The sequence below is a fragment of the Juglans regia genome, chromosome 10 (assembly GCF_001411555.2).
Source record: "Juglans regia cultivar Chandler chromosome 10, Walnut 2.0, whole genome shotgun sequence".
In the NCBI taxonomy this organism is placed as follows: domain Eukaryota; kingdom Viridiplantae; phylum Streptophyta; class Magnoliopsida; order Fagales; family Juglandaceae; genus Juglans; species Juglans regia.
Window position 1 is genome coordinate 33,757,102 of NC_049910.1, and position 18,595 is coordinate 33,775,696.

Consider the following 18,595-nt stretch of genomic DNA (forward strand, 5'->3'; position numbering starts at 1 on the left):
TAGAAATTTCGATCGTTAAGATAATTCGATATAACCTTATTTAACAAGAGAGAGCATGGAATTTATAACTTGGTTAGATCATGATCAGCATCCGGTTCTGTACAAGCATCAGGGTGCCAAAATATGAGGAAAAATGAGTTACTTTAGTAAAAAATCTGCGTAAAATAGGAAATAAGTTTAAGCTTGCAACAGTTGTTCCCTAAATTTGCTCAGGAACTGTAATCTCCCAAACTTATTTATAATAATAATATTATTAGTAAGTAGTTAAGTTGTAAAAGAAAATGAGAAAAATAAGTAAATAAATAATAGTAAAAGATTATTTTAATAAGATAGAGAAAAACTAGGAAGTGAAATGTAGGAGATTCTGAAAAGATGAGTAGTTAAAATAAAAAATATAATTTTTAAGTACAATTGAGAGAAAAATTTGATCAGTGGACGTGGATGCTCTTATAATAGTCTCGCCAAAAGTACAATGATAAGAAGTCAGTACTGGAGTAAAGTTATAATGGACCTGAAATTAGTCCCTTCTATTGAAATGCTGATGAAAATTAAAATTCATAACCTTTCATCCAACAAGCCCCCTCGATAATGGTAATTAATGGATTTTTTGCACATTAATTAGATACACTATTTTCCCATAAAATCCATAGAATCCAACAAAAGAATGCAAAGGTATATTTATCTACACTATTTTTTGTTCTTAATATATATATATATATATAGTCAAAAAAGAAAAAAAATGTAAGTTGAACAAACGTAACTTTATTACGAGAAATACTTTAGTTACAAATAGATTATATAAAAGTAATCTTATAAATTGATGTGATTTCATGTGATTTGTCAAATTGTAAAATTATTTTTATTGTAAAATAAATCTAACGAATCATATAAAATTACGTTAATTTATAAAATTATTTTTATATAATTTTTTTTATAGTTATAGTAATCCTCTTTTATTATACAGGACAACATGGTTTGGGTTTTAGGGGAACCCACTAATGGCTCACCAAACAACTTGGTTTCACATAAAAAAAAATCATCATCATGGGTCAAAAGATTCGAATATATATATAGTTGGATCGGATTCAATATGCGCCTCACAAAAAGCACAAAGGGTCAAATATCATTGGACAGGACACGCAATTGGGTCAAAAAAAAAAAAAAAATTCAACCACATCAGAGGTGGGCCCTACACCCTCATAAACAAAAATACTAAAAGGGTAGGGGCCAGGGGGTGGGGGGTGGGCTTGGCTTGTGGTCCGTTTGATTTAGGATTTATTTTTTATTTTTTATTTTTGCAATAATTATTAAAGAAAATGATATACAATACTGGACCAGACCTTTACCCTTGCCTAAAAAGTCCAATACCCAAATCAATGCCAAAAAAAAAAAAAACCCTAAAGGTTTGAACTTTGACCTCATAATTTCTCTCTCTGATCTTCACCACCCCCATCCCAAAAACAAAATAAAATACCTTATCGCATTTTGCAACACCCCAACAACAACAACAACCGCCACTACTCTTGCCTGCCCCTCTTATCGGTCCATTTACCCAAAAGCCCAATCTGTCTTTCTTTGATCTGCGTTTGTCTCCACGAACCCTAGATCTCCAATCTCGGAGCCCGTTCGCCTGCCAACCTCAGGCTTACTCTCTCATCTCCTTATATTTGGATCTCTCACTCGCGGTAAAGCCCCTGATCTCCCCCCACCCCAAAAAAAATTCTGTCCCTCTTTCTCTCTCTTGTTTCTTTTTTAATTTCTTTTGTGTGATAGTTTCGGATGGGCTTGTAACTTGTTCTTCTTCCTTGCGATTTTTCTTTTGGTTACTTGATTCCGTGTGTGCTTGTTTTTTTCTCTTTTGGGCTGTGGTTTTGAAATTTGAGAGATTGATTACCGTGTTTTGAGCTGAGAATTGGTGCAAAGACCTGGGTTTTCTTCCCAAAACTTTTTGGCTGGTGATCTGGTTCTTGGTCGTGACTAGTGACTTTCGTTTGATCCGAGCTGAACTCACCAGTCACCGATGGGGTTGATCCGGACCTGATCAAGTGGACCCGTATGGAGTCTAGGGCGGGTCAAGCTGATGGGGTTGACTTGGCCGACTGAGAAACGTCGCCCATGTTTTCTCAGTCGGCCCTTGTGGCCCAAGCCGGGCGTATCAGTGAGCTAGGCGTTTTTAGTTAAGCGACACCAGTGTCAGCCGCGTATAAACTCAGAAAGGATCGTGTTTGTGGTTTCTGAAACGAGTTGTTTTCGACGGTAAAAGCATAACATATGTAGAATGGTGGTCTGTTTTGCTGTGCCGTACCCTCCTTCAATTTGCTTGACAAAATCTGAGTCATCCATGTATATGGGTCCACATAGTGGACAGTTAATTTCTCTATATTCTAATAACATGAAGGAATTTGCATTCAAGATGTGCTTCCATGTATCAATTAGTCGGTTGCGTATGTCATTTTCAATTTGGTCATGTGGATTAATTTTGCGCTTGGAATTGAAAGCCGTGATTCACTTTTGGTGTCACGAAAACAATTTGAAAGGGGGGAGCTTACGTGCGGTTTTGGTGTGTGTATGTTTGCATGCATTAAAAACTTGGTTAACAGAAACATTGAGACTGCTACAGTGTTGAACATCACTACAAGTTGTCTCTATTTAGTTGTTTAGGCATGTCAAACGAAGGAAAATGCTGCTCCTAGAGAACTGCTTCCTTAATGCTTGTAGCGGCTAAATTGCATGGGAAATGTTGAAGGAACTAACAGTGGATGAAAATTCATGAATTTCCTTTGTCGTTACCTCTGAAAGTAAATCTGGAAGAAGAAATGAAATCAAAACAGTTCTCAGTTGTTGTATCCTAGCATGGTTGCTGTAATCAGAAATTAAAACAGTTGGTTAATGTATCCTAGCAAGATTGTTTTAATTCAATGGGACCCTTTTTGGTTTATTTATATTGCTCCTTGGGTTCTAAATAGCTTCATGAGCAATTATGTATTTTTATATATGTTTTATTTATGAACAATAGAATATTTATGTTCATTAAATAAAAGAAAGGCAGAATTTAAGTTCACATTAAATGTTCCCCCTTTGAAACTACAAAAGTTGCTAGAGCTGACTAGCCATCCACTCAAATAGCAAGCTCACTAGATTATGCATATTTAGGCTTAACTCAACTTCATCAAATGTCTGACTATTCCTTTCCCACGGCAAGGCATTTCCAAATGTTGCTTCTGCAAATCATTCAAAACCTTCCTTTCTAGCTAGTGAGAAACTTGATTCTTTTTTCTTTTCTGCTTGCTGGATTGTTTTTTAATATTGATGGTGTATAAAAACAGTGGGGGAGAGGGTTCCTGTATGTGTAAGGCGTAGCTGTTTTCTGAATAGTGTAAGTGATTCATGGACAAATGCTTCACAACTTTGTATGCTTACAAGGGTCGCTATTATTAGTTCTAGCTTAAATGTGACTGCTGCTTATTGGTAAAGTTATATCAATACATTTATCTCATTATTGAATGGTTTGATGTTTGTTTATATAACAGTTCATTTTCTACAGATGTTTGATTTCTAGTTTTTTTATATCTGCACCAAAACTTCATTTTTCTTTCTCATTGATTGGTTGGTATCCTTAGCTTTTGGTTAATTTTAGTAATGGTGCCTGTGCGGTTGTTTGGATGTCAAATCTGAAGTTGGGGGTAACTGAATGGCACCGTTTACACTCGGTGATACAACTAATAACTCTGCAACAAAATTCCGATGATCATTAGATTGCTATCCATGGTACTTGTCTGCCAGATTGAGGATTTCAGTGTTATAACGAAGGTTACTGAAGTTGTTTCTGCCTTGTAATATCTGTAGTTTACATCTCATGTATGAGTTATCTTCACTAGTAAGTTCTGTTCTTAAATTAAGTTTTCACCATCAAATGTAGCTCTTTCATGGGAATTCCATATCAAGTTGTTCTCTGGTCTGTTGATGGGGGGGTGCACAGAGCAGGCAAATTGTGCTGGATCCCACTTTGTATGGAGCACTTTGTCTGCTGTATGCATGGGAATTATCTCTTTCTTGGTACTTGTTTTCCACTGTTATTCAGTTGATTTTGTCACTAATTTGGAGTTTGATTATCTGCACGTTTTTCTTACTATGCTTTGCTCTTATACTCTGATGGATGTCATAACATACTCGTATTGATGGTTTCCGAAATGTTCTATTTGAGCAATAGTGCTTTTTAAAGCCAACTTGGATTTCTTGATTTTGATTGTTAATAAAATACAGTAAAAGCTCGTTTGATTTTGCAACTTGATAGTTGTTTGAATATTTCAGCATTAAGACTATCATTATGTCGTAAGCCAATTGTTTTTAGTTGTAAATACCCTTGTTTTACTAATTGTTCGATTTACAAAAGGCAGGAATTCATTTTTGCCATGGAAACCCCTGTTGAGGAGAAGACGGCAAAGCCTGATGAGGAGAAGATGGCCAAGCCGGATGAGCACAATATCGGAAACTCACATAAGCATGCAACGGGAACCCTAGATGAGCACACAAGGGAAACCCCAAATAATCACACAACAGGAACCACAGATGAGCACATGAGGGAAACTCTGAATAATCACACAACGGGAACCTCAAATGAGCTCACAACGGAAACCACAGGGGACCACACAATGGCAAGCACAGATGAGAAAATGATGGGCACCCTGCATGAGCAAACAGTGGCACCACCTGATGAGCAAACGGAGGCACCACCTGATGAGCATACCGTGGCACTACCTGATGAGCAGGCCGTGGCACCACCAGATGAGCAGGTCGTGGCACCAAAAGATGAGCAGACCATGGCACCACCGGATGAGCAGCAGACCATGGCACCGCCGGATGAGCAGACCATGGCACTGCCGGATGAGCAAATGATGGAAACAACAGATGAACAAACAATGCCAATTGCAAATGAGCAGGCAATGGTAATCTCAGACGAGCAGACCATGGCACTGCCGGATGAGCAAATGATGGAAACAACAGATGAACAAACAATGCCAATTGCAAATGAGCAGGCAATGGTAATCTCAGACGACCACGCAATGGTAATCTCAGACCACCATGCAATGGTAATCTCAGATGAACACATGATGGCAATCGCAGATGAGCACGCAATGTCAATCTCTTATGAGCATACAATTCCAACCCTTGATAACAAAATGATAACAACTCCCGAGGTGAACCATGAGCTGCCAAATCCAGAAGTACAACCTAACAAGCGGAGGAAAAAAAAGTCCATAGTATGGGAGCACTTCACCATAGAAACTGTCAGTCCTGGATGTAGACGAGCATGCTGTAAGCAATGCAAGCAAAGTTTTGCATACAGTACTGGTTCTAAAGTTGCTGGAACCAGCCACCTGAAACGCCACATTGCCAAGGGGACCTGCCCGGCACTTCTACGTAACCAGGGGCAGAATCAGTCAACACCATATACCCCACGTTCAAGGTCAGTGGGAACAGGCAGTGCTACTGATCCACCAAAACGACGTTACAGAAGCCCTAGCTCACCATACATCATGTTTGATCAGGATCGTTGCCGCAATGAGATTGCTAGGATGATCATCATGCACGACTACCCACTTCACATGGTTGAACATCCTGGGTTTATAGCTTTTGTTCAGAATATTCAGCCACGTTTCAACATGGTGAGTTTCAATACCGTCCAAGGGGATTGTGTTGCAACTTACTTGATGGAAAAGCAAAACCTGATGAAGTTTATCGAGGGCATGCCTGGACGTGTTTGCCTTACACTGGACATGTGGACTTCAAGCCAAACAGTAGGCTATGTGTTTATAACTGGACTTTTCATTGATAGTGATTGGAAAATGCACAGGCGAATTCTCAATGTCATAATGGAGCCATATCCTGATTCGGACACTGCCCTTAGTCATGCTGTTGCTGCTTGCCTTTCTGATTGGAACTTGGAGAGCAAGTTATTCTCTCTCACTTTTAATCAGCCGCCAAGTGAAGCTGCTGTTGAGAATCTTAGGCCTCTTCTCGCCATTAAGAACCCACTAATCCTCAATGGTCAATTATTAGTTAGTAATTGCATTGCACGCACCTTGAGCAGCATGGCAAAAGATGTCCTAGGGGCGGGGCAAGGAATAATCAAGAAAATCCGGGATAGTGTGAAGTATGTGAAGACATCAGAAGCCCATGAGGGAAAGTTTGTTGAGCTCAAGGAACAGCTTCAAGTCCCCAGTGAAAGGAGTCTATCTATTGATGACCAGACTCAATGGAACACTACATATCAAATGCTGGTGGCTTCTTCTGAGTTGAAGGAAGTGTTTTCTTGTTTGGATACTTCTGATCCTGATTACAAGGAAGCCCCGTCCATGGAAGATTGGAAGCAGGTTGAGACGCTATGTACATACTTGAAACTTCTCTTTGATGCCGCAAACATCCTGACCTTTACTACTAGCCCAACTGCAATTACATTCTTTCACGAAGTGTGGAAGATACAGACAGAGCTAGCTCGTTCAGTTGTGAGTGAGGATCCGTTCATCAGCTACCTTACTAAATTAATGCAAGAAAAAGTTGAGAAGTACTGGAAGGATAGCAGCCTAGTTTTGGCAATTGCCGTAGTCATGGATCCCCGTTTCAAGATGAAGCTTGTTGAGTTTAGTTTCTCGAAAATCTATGGCGAAGAAGCTCCCACATATATCAAGATTGTCGATGATGGAATTCGTGAGCTCTTTCATGAATATTTGATGCTTCCGTTGCCTCTAACGCCAACTTATGCGGAAGAAGGAAATGCTGGAAGCAATAGCAAGACAGATGAATCCCAGGGAGGAAATCTTCTGTCTGACAATGGACTCACGGATTTTGATGCGTATATTATGGAGACTACAAGCCAACAGATGAAGTCAGAGCTGGATCAGTATTTGGAAGAGTCTTTATTGCCTCGTGTGCAGGAGTTTGATGTGTCAGGCTGGTGGAAGCTAAACAAGCTGAAGTACCCAACTCTTTCAAAAATGGCTCGTGATATTCTGTCTATCCCAGTGTCTACTGCTGGACCGGACTCTGTATTTGATACCACAATCAAGGAGATGGATCGATATAGAAGATCTCTACGACCAGAGACGGTGGAAGCCCTCATATGCGCCAAGGATTGGATGCAATATGGGTCAGCAGAAGCTTCAAATGCTCTTGTGAGAATGGAATATTAGATTCTAGCCTGGGTTTTGATTCTGTGACAGTATGTCTTGTATGATGGTAGGTTGTTGGCATGTTGTTTAAGTTTCTAATTGCCCCCACTAGGTGTAACAATCTGTACCATTCTTAGAGATTTTTAGGGTGGATGCTTGGACACGATAATTTAGCTTCTAGTGTTAGCTTCGGTTAATTACATTCAGTATCAAAGGCTGCACATGGTTTCTACAATTGTTGAAATGCTGAATGTGCATTCCATAATTTCGTATCTCATTTAGCATTCCATAGTTTCAAGCTTGATATTCATGGAATCAATGATTCTTTTTCAGGATAGAATAATTCTACTTAGCATCCCACACACCACACTTCTTTTAATTTTTTTTTTTTTTATAACAAGTATATGGTGTATGGATGATAAGTAGAACAATTCAATTAGATTAGCAGGAATAAAATAAATGAAAAATTTAAAATATGAATGATGTGTAGTGTGGGATGATGAGTAGTATAACCCGAATTGTTTCTGCCAGCAACATCAATGTTGCTTGGTCAATCTCTGTTTCATGCTCATGTAAGGAGATCATGTTCTCGGCAAAGGCAATCTCTCTGTGAATTTCATACCTAACTATTTGAAGTTTAAACCCACCAAAACAACCCTCGCCAACTTATACCATGAATTTCTCGAAGCAAAATCATGGTTTGAACGATATATAGAATCCTAAACATAATAATTACATCGAACTTTGTATCTATCAAATGTCATTGCAATTAAAAATACCATCTAATAATACTAAATGGTCAAAATAAACTCAAATTAACATCACATTATTTCCTGTTACTAAATGTTTTAGAGACTGTTCCATATGTAATTTGGTCTCGTTTGTTTTTGTAGATGAGATGAGATGAGTTAAAATAAAAGTTAAAAATTGAATAAAATATTATTTGAATATATTTTTTTAATATTATTATTGTTTTGAAATTTGAAAATGTTGAATTATTTATTTTATTTTGTGTGAAAATTTGAAAAAGTTGTAATGATGAGATGATATAAAATAAGATGTGTTATGAAAACAAATGAGAATCTACTTTTTTTCAAAACAAATACGTGGTGCTTGCATATTTTACAATTGTATACAACGTTACTCATTTATTTACATTACCAATGTTACATTTGGAGGGTTGCAAATTATTGGTATCGATAAAGATTAGTTAATTGATTAGACTTAACTAATGGAATTAGTTTTGGGGTTGGTTTGAATTTAGAGATTAAATGAGATAGTTTTAGATAAAAGATGAAAGTTAAAAAAATATTGTTAAAATATTATTTTTTTAATGTTATTATTGTTTTGAGATTTAAAAAAGTTAAATTGAGATTGAAAAAATTAAATTATTTATTATATTTTATGTAAAAATTTTAAAAAATTATAATAATAAGATAAAATAAAATAAAAGACTTTCTGAATTCAAATATGATCTGAATTGGTTTTTTTAAGAGAGCAAAATCCAACCCTCGACCCTTCCTTGTCTACGGGGTCGTATCAGCTTTTGGCGCGAAAATTGGAACTTCGACTCCTTTCTTTTTTTCCTCAATTTGGGGTTTCATCGGAGACTCTGCCTATTCATCTCACAATCTCCGGCGACGATGGCTAATTCCTCCGACCAACTAGAGAAACTCAAAGTCCTTATTTCCTCGGGCTCGAGAGCTGACAAATGCTACGCTTACTCGAGCCTCTTACACTTCCAAGAACAGTCCAGTGACAGCTCCGCTTCAATTCAAGCCCTTGCTGGAAGTTCTCGTACTCTTTTATCTTTAATCGTCGCAGATATATCAGACGATGACGAAGAGATGTAAGTTTCAAATAGAAGATAAAATCTTATATATATATATATATATAATATATATATTATATATATATATATATATATTCTTTTATTCTTTTTTCCTCCTTCTTTTAGTTTAAAAAATATCTGTTATTTTTGTAAAAGCTACGTTTGGATGCATTGAGATGTGTCAACGAAGGAATCAAAATTGGGATATTGAAGTCTTTCCTCTGTTGATAACTGAAATAGATGATTTGAGAGATTTACTCCCCCTCGCATCTTTCTGTTCAATTAGATTTCAAATGGAAGGTCATCTAATACGTGTATGTGTTTATCTATGATCTGGTTTTGAATTGATTACAGTGCAGCACAAGCTTTGAAGTGTTTGGGTTTCATGATCTATCATCCATCTCTTGTTGCTGCAGTTGTGGGTACGTGGAGCTGGTCGTACAACACTGTTTCTTCATATAACTTTTATGTTTAGTGTTTCAGTGATCGGATGTTGGTATATTCTAGTCTTCCAAAAATGTTAAATTTTAAAAGCACTAGGGCTTAAACTGCTATCTTGGTCTAACGGTAATCTTTTAGCTGTCTGTAAATGATAAAAGAGTTCCATAATCAAACATTTTCTCTTTATCCGTTTTGTAGTGGACGATGCCATTTTGGTTATAGAGTCGTTAGTTAAACTCATTGTAACTACAAAAATGAAGGTAAATGTCATTCTTGAATAATTATAGTTTCCAAGAGTTGGCATACGCTTTTTTATTTGCGAAATTTTTACTTGTTTGCCTGTTAAATGCAGTCAGTATGTAACTTAGGAGTGTGGTGCATCTCTATCCAACAGTTCAGAGCTCCATTTCTACATGCCCACTTTGATTCTCTATTGCAGGCGGTTGTTCACGCCCTCAACAATCCTATTGGTTCTTTATCAACAACTTTTGAGGCTATACAGGTGTAATTTCTCGATCCGATCTTTCATAAAATTTTTCTATTGTTTTCTTTATATATCCTTAAAAATGTGAGATGTTACTTCTTCATACAAAATGCGTGATTGACATCTAGGTTATTTCTTGAATAGACTTTGTTCTGCCAATTGCAGAAGAAAGTGAACTTCTTGCAAGGAATTCTATGCGTATTAATTGGATAATTCAGTAACTAATAGTTTTTGATGTCATTTTCACTCTAAAAGTGTCCAATCTCCCTAATCTGTCCTGGAAAAAGGTGGAAGAGAAAGAGTCGCTCGTGAAGTGGTTTGCGTTTGCTTAGTTGTTTGCATCAAAATTGAATGAAGCATTATGTTGCACAAGAAAATGGTGTATGTTTTGTCTAAAATCTTTAATCTCGCGTTAAAATTAACATTGTTGTGTAATCAAGTTTGTCTACTTAGTATTTTGTTGCTAAACTTGGCATGTTGTGTTAACCAAGGATGGATGTTTATTCAATTGTCTCTCCAGCTAACCCTTTTGATACTAATATAATAGGCTGTGATGAAGTTAGCAATGCAATTAAGTAATAAGATGAGGGACTCATCACTTATATGGGCTCCTCCAATATATAGAAGACTTCTCAGCTTTGACAAGAGGGAGAGGGATATGTCAGAAAGGTGTTTGTTGAAGATTAAGCCTATAATATTACCTCCTCCTCTAGTTCTCTCCAAGGTACTGACATAATTATGATGTTCTCCTCTAAAAAACAAATTATTGTAAATATGTTTTTTTTTTCTTTTCCTGAAAATTTATTGTAATTAATTTTTTTTCCTGTTTTATTTTAAAAAATTAAATTAAACTATAAAATTGATATTAGATTATTTCTCTTTTAAAGCTTGTAATTATCTGGGTAAAGCATATTTAACAAAAACCCACACGTTCACTGGATAGCTAGCTACATGGTATGTAATTGTACTAATTAAGAACTTTTTAAATATATGTTACTGCTATACATTATTCAGTGAAATACGAAACTTAGTTTATGGTTTACATATATTACGGTATTACCTCTTTTATATAATTCCTATATAGTTGTTTCCATAGTTCAACCTCACATTTTCATTGCAATATATGAAAAGCTTATATGTAAAATTACCAGTATTCATGGAAAAATACAAAATTGAGATTTATTTGTTTCTTTCATATTGTTTACACGTTTTTTTATCACTTCGTTAAAGGTATTCTTAAAAAATATATCCGGCCCTCCAAACTTATAATCCTGGCTTTGTCCCTGGTCACTACCAAATTAGTTTTGCCTGTTATATATCTTTATTGGTGCTTGTTATAGTTTGGGATAACTTTTGTTTGTTCAAGGATATTTTGCAAGCCAAATCAGCTAGTGTTTTCTTCTTTACCATTACCGTGTCCCCATTTCGAAAGCAAATATCCTTTCAAATTTGCTTTTGTGATGCAAACTAGACTGGTGATTGCATGTAAAATGCAGGATGGATGATTTTAACAAATCAAGAAAGTGAGACAAAACCATTACGCTAGCACATTTCATATTCAAGTACATAATTTTGATCGGGGAATTTTTGTCAACTACAAAATTTTCGATCAAAATTTTGGACTTGAATATAAAATGTGCTAACAGGGTATTGGTTTACCACATAATGCCACTAGATGTCTGATTATATCCCAACTAACAATTCAAACTTCAAACTGACAATAAGAGGTTGGGTCATGGCCAGTGGACCCATAGATGTTTTTTTTTTTTTTGATAAGTAATAAGAGATTTTATTCCGAAGAATAGGCATAAGCCCGATTACACAGGATGTATACAAAGGAAATACCTACTACTTTCTAATACCAAAAGGAAAATCTAAAACAAATTCTGGAAATTATCAACCATTTCAAAAGTTTTAGCCCACAAACTCAAAGTACTAAAGAAAAAATCTTTATGGTCTCCTAAAGAATGTTCTTTGTCTTCGAAGCATCTCCCATTCCATTCAAGCCATAGACACCACATGAGACAAGAAGGAATCATCTTCCAAAAATCAACAGCATTCTTGCTACCCTTCACTCCCTTCCACCCTACCAATAAACCCACCACTTCCTTAGGCATTACCCAAAGATGTGTTTAAATATCAGCTAGATTCAACCTTGATAATTCATTTCAATGAATAGTTTTCATAAGTTTGTATATTTTGGGTGTCTAGAAGCTCAAAATTAAGATCGGTTAACCATACCAGTGGTTCATTCCATCCCCTCAGCAGAGAGTGGAAGATTTTTTCAATATGAAAATACATGGCTTCTTTAGGTCATTAACAGATTCATATTTTAGTTCTAGTGAATGATGAATAAGGACGAAAAGGTTTCAAATATCATTGCTCTCTCTCTCTCACCCCCCCGCGGGGGGCATTAATGTTTGCTTGCCTCACATTCCCAGGTTTGAGTGTCCAAGGTAGAAGTATGAGAAAAGTTCCTTTCATCTAACTTTGATGCTGGCTTAAAAGTTGTTGTCACGGTTAAGGTTCATATAAAATCATTCCAGTATTTTATACATGTTGTCCTGTAATCTAAAATCTCAAAATGTACTACATTTTTCTTAAACAGGCACTTGTCAAGGATATAAAGCAAAGATTGCTCACTCAGATGAAGGAGCTGCTAAAGAAGGGTATAAAGGTTCAAACTATTCACGCATGGGGATGGTTTATTCGCTTACTAGGCTCACATGCTATGAAGAACAGACATTTAATAAATGAAATGCTGAAAATTCCTGAACATACATTTTCAGATCTCAACCCACAAGTTCTGATTGCTACACAGGTACTTCTAATAGAGTTAGCGTGTGTGGAAACCAGGTCACCACATGATATTATCTCACAAAATAATTCATTATTTATCGGATTTTTTAATAGGAATCCAGAACTAGATGGTGCTTTCATCCATCTCTTTAGTTCAATCCTGCTACAGAAGAGGTCCTCTCTTGACAGATACTAATTCAATCATGGACCAAACAAGAGTTAGCATTAATCCACCATCAAGAAATTGCAATGGCTCTTGTTTAATTCAAAAATAAGATATAGGCTATCTTCTACTGAGTGGGCTTGGTCCTAACAGGTAGGCTCATAGGGTTGGGCTAGTATCAATTTTCTACATTCCAAACAAAGAAAGAAAAAGATGCAAAAGTATGCCCTGGGTTCATGTTCAGTTTAACGTCTATTCTAATTTTTTTTAATAATATATACTTTACCATTACTCATCGAAATGGCACAGTGACCTTTTGGATTAAAATTTTCAAAAGTTCTGTATCATGACAATTCAAATGTCATTCGTTTATATAATATGGTTGTACCTTGATTGTCTAGGTTGCTTGGGAAGGTCTTATTGATGCACTTATTCATCCTCCAATAGTAGCTGGTGACAGAAATGCAGCCAAGGAGGGGAACGGTGTGCAACAAGTGCTAACATCTGGAGAGAAAATTGATGAACCCCTAGTAAATGGATTCTCAAAAAGCATAAAACTTGTAATGACTCCTCTTTTAGGCATCATATCAGGTAGATGTGATATATCCGTTCACTTATCATGCTTGAACACTTGGTGTTGTTTGCTGCATAAACTTGATACCTCTGTCAATGATCCATCAGTGATAAAACTTGTGTTGGAGCCCATATTTGAAGCAGTTTTTCTCATTGGTCCTGATAATAAGACCATGAGGTTATGGAATCTATGCCTGGATTTGCTTGATGATTTTATTTTGGCAAAATGTCGAGGGGTGGAACATGACAAAAGTGGCCTTGCAAGTCAGCAGTCATCAACTAGTACCTCCATTCCTGGACCTTCTGTACCTGGAAAATTCTTGTGGAAGCAATACTCTGTTAAATGGTTGCCATGGCATATTTCTCAGCTGGACTTCCATTTAAAGATGATTCTTGTTCTCATCAATCAAGCTTCAATTGCATCTTTCACCCATGAAAACAGGAGTTTAGCCCGTGATGCTGCTTTAAGGTTATTTGTATCTGTTTTAAAAGGAGTTCGATTGGAGTTGAAAAGCCAATACTCTAACTACAACAATATTATGTCGTGTTTGGGCACAGTACTAGGGTTCATAAAGCATATATGTGAAGAAGTACATTCAGAAGGCAGTGATAGTAATGACTTCGAGTATACTTCCCTCCTTTTTATAGAGGCTATCAATCAGGAGTTGGAACCTACCATATTAGGATCCCCTCTTTACAAGGTGTCATTGGACCTCAAGCACATTGACAACCTGTGATCAGCTAATGTCATCAGACATGCAAACGTTCTAGCTATCTGCTCCATTGCTGATATGAATATGGTTTCAGTATTGGTTTATTTAGTTGTACTCTACTTTTGTAAGGTGTTTCAATTAACTACAAAGGCATCCAAAACAGAGTTCATTTTAGAGAAAATGCATAAATATTTTACATTGGCGTTTTCTTCATATGATCCCCTGGAAATTCTTCTTGCTACTATCAGTTTACTGTATAACTATGTCGGTCACAACTGCTTAAATATATGGATAGCAATAGCCAATGGTTTGAAACACTACATGGATGATGTTAAGGAGCTTTCATTTGCAGAGTCTGACAGCACTGGTTATCTTGCCGTATGCTATTTCTTATCCTACCCATTTGCTATATGCTCTTGCCCCCGGAGAAATTCAGTCTCACTGACTAGTTGCTCCTCAGAGAAGAGTCATGTTTCACCACAGGAAAAGCATGAGCTTGAACATGTTTTTGATGCATGGATGGCACTTTATGGTTCTCTTAAAACTTCACTGAATCAATGCTCTGCTATGGACAGTTTTCTTGTCGATTTGTGTTCAACGCTAACTGTGTACCTTGACGAATATGCTAGCATGCAGTGTATCAATGGAGTTGACTCAAGTCACAAGGATCTGTTTTTTTATCTCCTTCCTTTACTTGGCGATGCTGCGATATGTTTCCTGGAAGATATCTGTGCTTCCGAAGAAGTTTCAGATGAAAGTAAATACAAAAATGGTGGCGACCATAAAATATCCACTGGAAAGAGCAGTAGCTTGAGATTGGCTGCCAGGTATGTGCAAATGTTGCTTGTTAGATCTACAAAGCATCATGGAGCTAGTATAGAATGTTGAGGCACCATTTTATTGCAGGTTGGCTGGGTGCCAATTCTGGACTTGCTTTCTCAGGTTTCCCACCATTTTATTAATAGTTTAGGTTATGTGATAAAATTTAATTCAACAATAATTAGAACATGGAATCATCTCTAATAAAAGGTTAGGAATGGGTTCAATTTTATAATATTTCATGATTTATTTAAAATTGTTAACAATAATTAGAACATCATCGTTTGCAACTAAAACTGGGTTTTTTAAGAATTGAAATATCATGTAAACAAACTATGATGGTTTTATTTCTTGATGGATGCTTCATCTATTCTATTTAACATAACTCATGTTCCAAGGGTCATCATGCAGATATTTGAGTTTCTTATGGACGTATACAGCAACAGACCACCCAACTAATCTCGTAATGACATCAAGGTAAGTCAATAGTCGATTTCTTATCTTTGTGCTCAAGTTATTCCATATGTGATCTCGTGATCTTGTCTGACTTTACCATGAAGTCCCAGGGTATCTTCTGTACTGGCACACTTTGCCAGTTTTCTTTGCATGAAGCAAGATATCCTCTTGTTCATTGAGGTACCGTACATACCATATTTCTCTTTCCTAGCATCCTTTTGCCCCATGCAAAAAAGATCTTTGGGAAACTGTCATATCTTGTCCCTCTAGCATTTAAAATTTTCATCTACTTGCAACTTATCAAAAAAAAAAAAAAAAAATTCATCTACTTGCAGATAGTATCTTGTCCGCTGCTCCAATGGCTTTCACATACAGAGTTACGGGATAAAAGCATAAAAAATCAACTTCAACTGTTGTGGGCCAAAATACTTAATCATTTACAAAGCAGTCAGCCACCAATGGTCTTCAATTCTGCATTCCTTGAACTCCAGGCACCCCTTCTTGGAAAAACACTTGATCACCCAAATCCAACCATTTCAGAGCCCACCATCACCTTCTGGAATTCCACTTACGGTGAACAAATCAATCTGGACTACCCTCAAAGCTTGCTTCACGTGTTAGACAAGCTCTCAAGAAATGGAAGAATAATCCTCCACAAGAAAATCCTACCTGCTCTTGAAAGATGTCATTCTAGAATAGGAGTTGACACCACTCCACAGAGATACAGGGTGACCGCAACGCATAACAAGAGCTCAAAAAGAGTAGGGTTTGTGGAGGATGTGGTGGATCAACTTCAGCATGAGGAGAAGCTGTACTCAAAGTTAAAAAGGAATAGGTTGGAACTAACTGAGCATCAAAAGGAAGTGAGACGAGCACAGCAAGGAAGGGAGAGGGATTGTTGTGGGCACGGCCCGGGGATACGCACTTACACTAGTGCTGATTTTTCGCAGGGGAATGAAGATTCACAAGAGAGTCAAGAATTCCAGAATCCAGAATCCATCTTGGAGATTTTACAAAGAGTTGTTTAATTGTTTTTATCTGAGGGCCTAGCTTTCAAAGAGAATATTAGATGGAGCACCCAAGTTAACTGGTCCACATTTTTAGGCTGTCTTCCTCCGTTACTTTTATGTTACAACACCACCAACTTATCATCCTTTGCTCTTTGCATGTTGTAAGTTGTATTGTATGACACCCAATGGCCAATGTATTGTAATGTCACATTCTGATATTTGGGGTAAAATATATTTCATTTCGATTTTTGTATCAAACTTAAATGAAGTGGTATTTTGAACAAGAAAATGGTGACATTATGTTGAAATGTCACCGCTCAAGACATTATCTTACCACCTTCTGTAGAAATTGTTGATAATACTGCATATAGTTTAATCTTTGATCCCAGCACTTAATCGACATTGTCAGGCAATCGAGTTTGTTTACTTGTATATCATCACTAAACTTGGCATCATGTATTAACCAAGAATGGATATATGCGTTTATTCATCTGTCTCTCTGACTAACCTTTTTAATGCTATTGTATATCGTGATGAGGTTAGCATCTCAATTAAGCGATAAGATGAAGCACTTGTCATATATATGGGCTCCTCCAATTGACAGAAGACTTCTCTCAGCTTTATTGAGAGGGAGAGGGATATGTCAAGAAAGGTGTCTTTTGAAGATTGAGTCTACAATATTACCTCCTCCACTAGTTCTCTCAAAGGTACGCTAACATGCTTATGTTGTTCTCCATATATTAATGTGTCAAGATGCAGTAATGGGACAGAAGAGTATTACATCTTAATCATGAAAACTTAAACATACTAAATGATATGACTACTTAAATCTGTTACCGACATCTTTTATTTCCACCACATCCCTGTTCATAGTGTTGAAAGTCAGTATATCCTAGTAGTAAACCCGCATGGTGCATAGGAGTGGCTAAATATATTAAATGAAAAACATTCTATATAACTAAGTTAGAATTCATTCAGATATTATACAATAAATAGAAGTTCTAAAAGACTATCCCTTCAGCATATAATAGAATATTTTTAAAATGAAAAATCAAGGTTTCCCAACTTCTTTATGAATGATTGCATATGTAGAGTTTCCCTCATTAACAGATTTATATTGCAACTTGAGTGAATGATAAAGCTAAGGGTGCAAAGATTTCAACCATCTTGCAAGCATCTCTTTATGGATCTGCAAAGGCTCATGGAGCCATGTAGGATGTCAACTGTCAAGGCACCATTTTATTGCAGGTTGGCTGGGTGCCAATTCTGCAGTACTGTCCTCCGGGATCCCATCTTTCTCATTGAAATTTTATAGCATAATAGCATTACACCAACTCTTTAATCTAATGCGTTTTTAACTCTTTAACTGTTTAGATTATATATTCCTTGCTTTTTTTTTTTTTGCTCACTCCATCTTATTTTCCTCCTTACATATGCAGGTGGAGACTCAAAAGGACGAGATACTTAGGACTTGAGATGAGATGAGATAAGTCGAGATTAAAGTTAAAAATTGAATAAAATATTGTTAGAATATATTTTTTTAATATTATTTTTATTTTAAAATTTAAAAAATTTGAATTGTTTATTTTATTTTGTATGAGAATTTGAAAAAATTATAATGATTATATGAGATAAGTTAAGAGGAATTGTGAAAACAAACGAGATGAGATTTCAATGGAGTTTTTAATCTAGTGCTTTCAAATTTTGGAAATGGTTATTCCTATTCCTTTAGCTATTTTGAATGTGTTGATTTGAATTCTACATTGGAAACATTATTCTTCCGTATTTAATAGATGTCAGTGGCATAAATTTCAATTAATGTCTGTTCTGATTTTTTTTTTATGCTTACTTTAAGTTGCTATTATTTATGTATGTTAGCGCGCATTTTATGTAATTTTGAATTACATCTACATTTACTTCAATTAATAACAAGATTTTTAATGACTTTACTAAATTTATTAATCCCAGTCTAGAGTTTTAAGGAAAAAAGAGACGGGATAAATAAAGTGATTTTTCTATAACATTAATTGAATATTTAATATTGTTCAAAGAGTTTATCCAGACAACTATAAATACTGTGGGACCTACTTTATTAGGAGTTGGTCGAATGAATCTTAGAAAACAACACAAGCCAAAC

General features: G+C 36.2%; 3 protein-coding genes across 14 annotated transcripts; all 3 read left to right on the forward strand.

The window, feature by feature from the left end:
* Positions 1-1,436: 1,436 nt before the first annotated feature.
* On the forward strand, positions 1,437-7,404 carry LOC108990925 (zinc finger BED domain-containing protein DAYSLEEPER-like). 8 transcript variants are annotated; one of them, XM_035694308.1, is made up of 2 exons: positions 1,437-1,685; positions 4,394-7,404. In XM_035694308.1, the coding sequence occupies exon 2, from the start codon at positions 4,413-4,415 to the stop codon at positions 7,188-7,190; it is 2,778 nt and encodes a 925-aa protein (XP_035550201.1). In that variant the 5' UTR covers positions 1,437-1,685; positions 4,394-4,412; the 3' UTR covers positions 7,191-7,404. The 8 variants fall into 8 exon arrangements, with proteins under 8 accessions (XP_035550201.1, XP_035550198.1, XP_035550203.1 ...); XM_035694305.1 differs by having other exon boundaries at positions 4,398-7,404; XM_035694310.1 differs by lacking the exon at positions 1,437-1,685 and having other exon boundaries at positions 1,699-4,908; positions 5,005-7,404.
* Positions 7,405-8,743: 1,339 nt separating this feature from the next.
* LOC108990921 lies at positions 8,744-16,814 on the forward strand. 5 transcript variants are annotated; one of them, XM_035694314.1, is made up of 10 exons: positions 8,744-9,018; positions 9,355-9,422; positions 9,640-9,701; positions 9,794-9,943; positions 10,473-10,649; positions 12,534-12,746; positions 13,289-15,000; positions 15,404-15,469; positions 15,553-15,628; positions 15,784-16,814. In XM_035694314.1, exons 1-7 carry the CDS (start codon positions 8,813-8,815, stop codon positions 14,195-14,197), a joined length of 1,785 nt encoding a protein of 594 aa, XP_035550207.1. In that variant the 5' UTR covers positions 8,744-8,812; the 3' UTR covers positions 14,198-15,000; positions 15,404-15,469; positions 15,553-15,628; positions 15,784-16,814. The 5 variants fall into 5 exon arrangements, with proteins under 5 accessions (XP_035550207.1, XP_018820589.2, XP_035550208.1 ...); XM_018965044.2 differs by having other exon boundaries at positions 15,559-15,628; XM_035694315.1 differs by having other exon boundaries at positions 13,289-13,478; positions 13,569-15,000; positions 15,404-15,628.
* Positions 14,495-16,476, forward strand: LOC118349706. The gene is made up of 4 exons (XM_035695249.1): positions 14,495-15,000; positions 15,404-15,469; positions 15,553-15,628; positions 15,940-16,476. Exons 1-4 carry the CDS (start codon positions 14,495-14,497, stop codon positions 16,474-16,476), a joined length of 1,185 nt encoding a protein of 394 aa, XP_035551142.1.
* Positions 16,815-18,595: the final 1,781 nt, after the last annotated feature.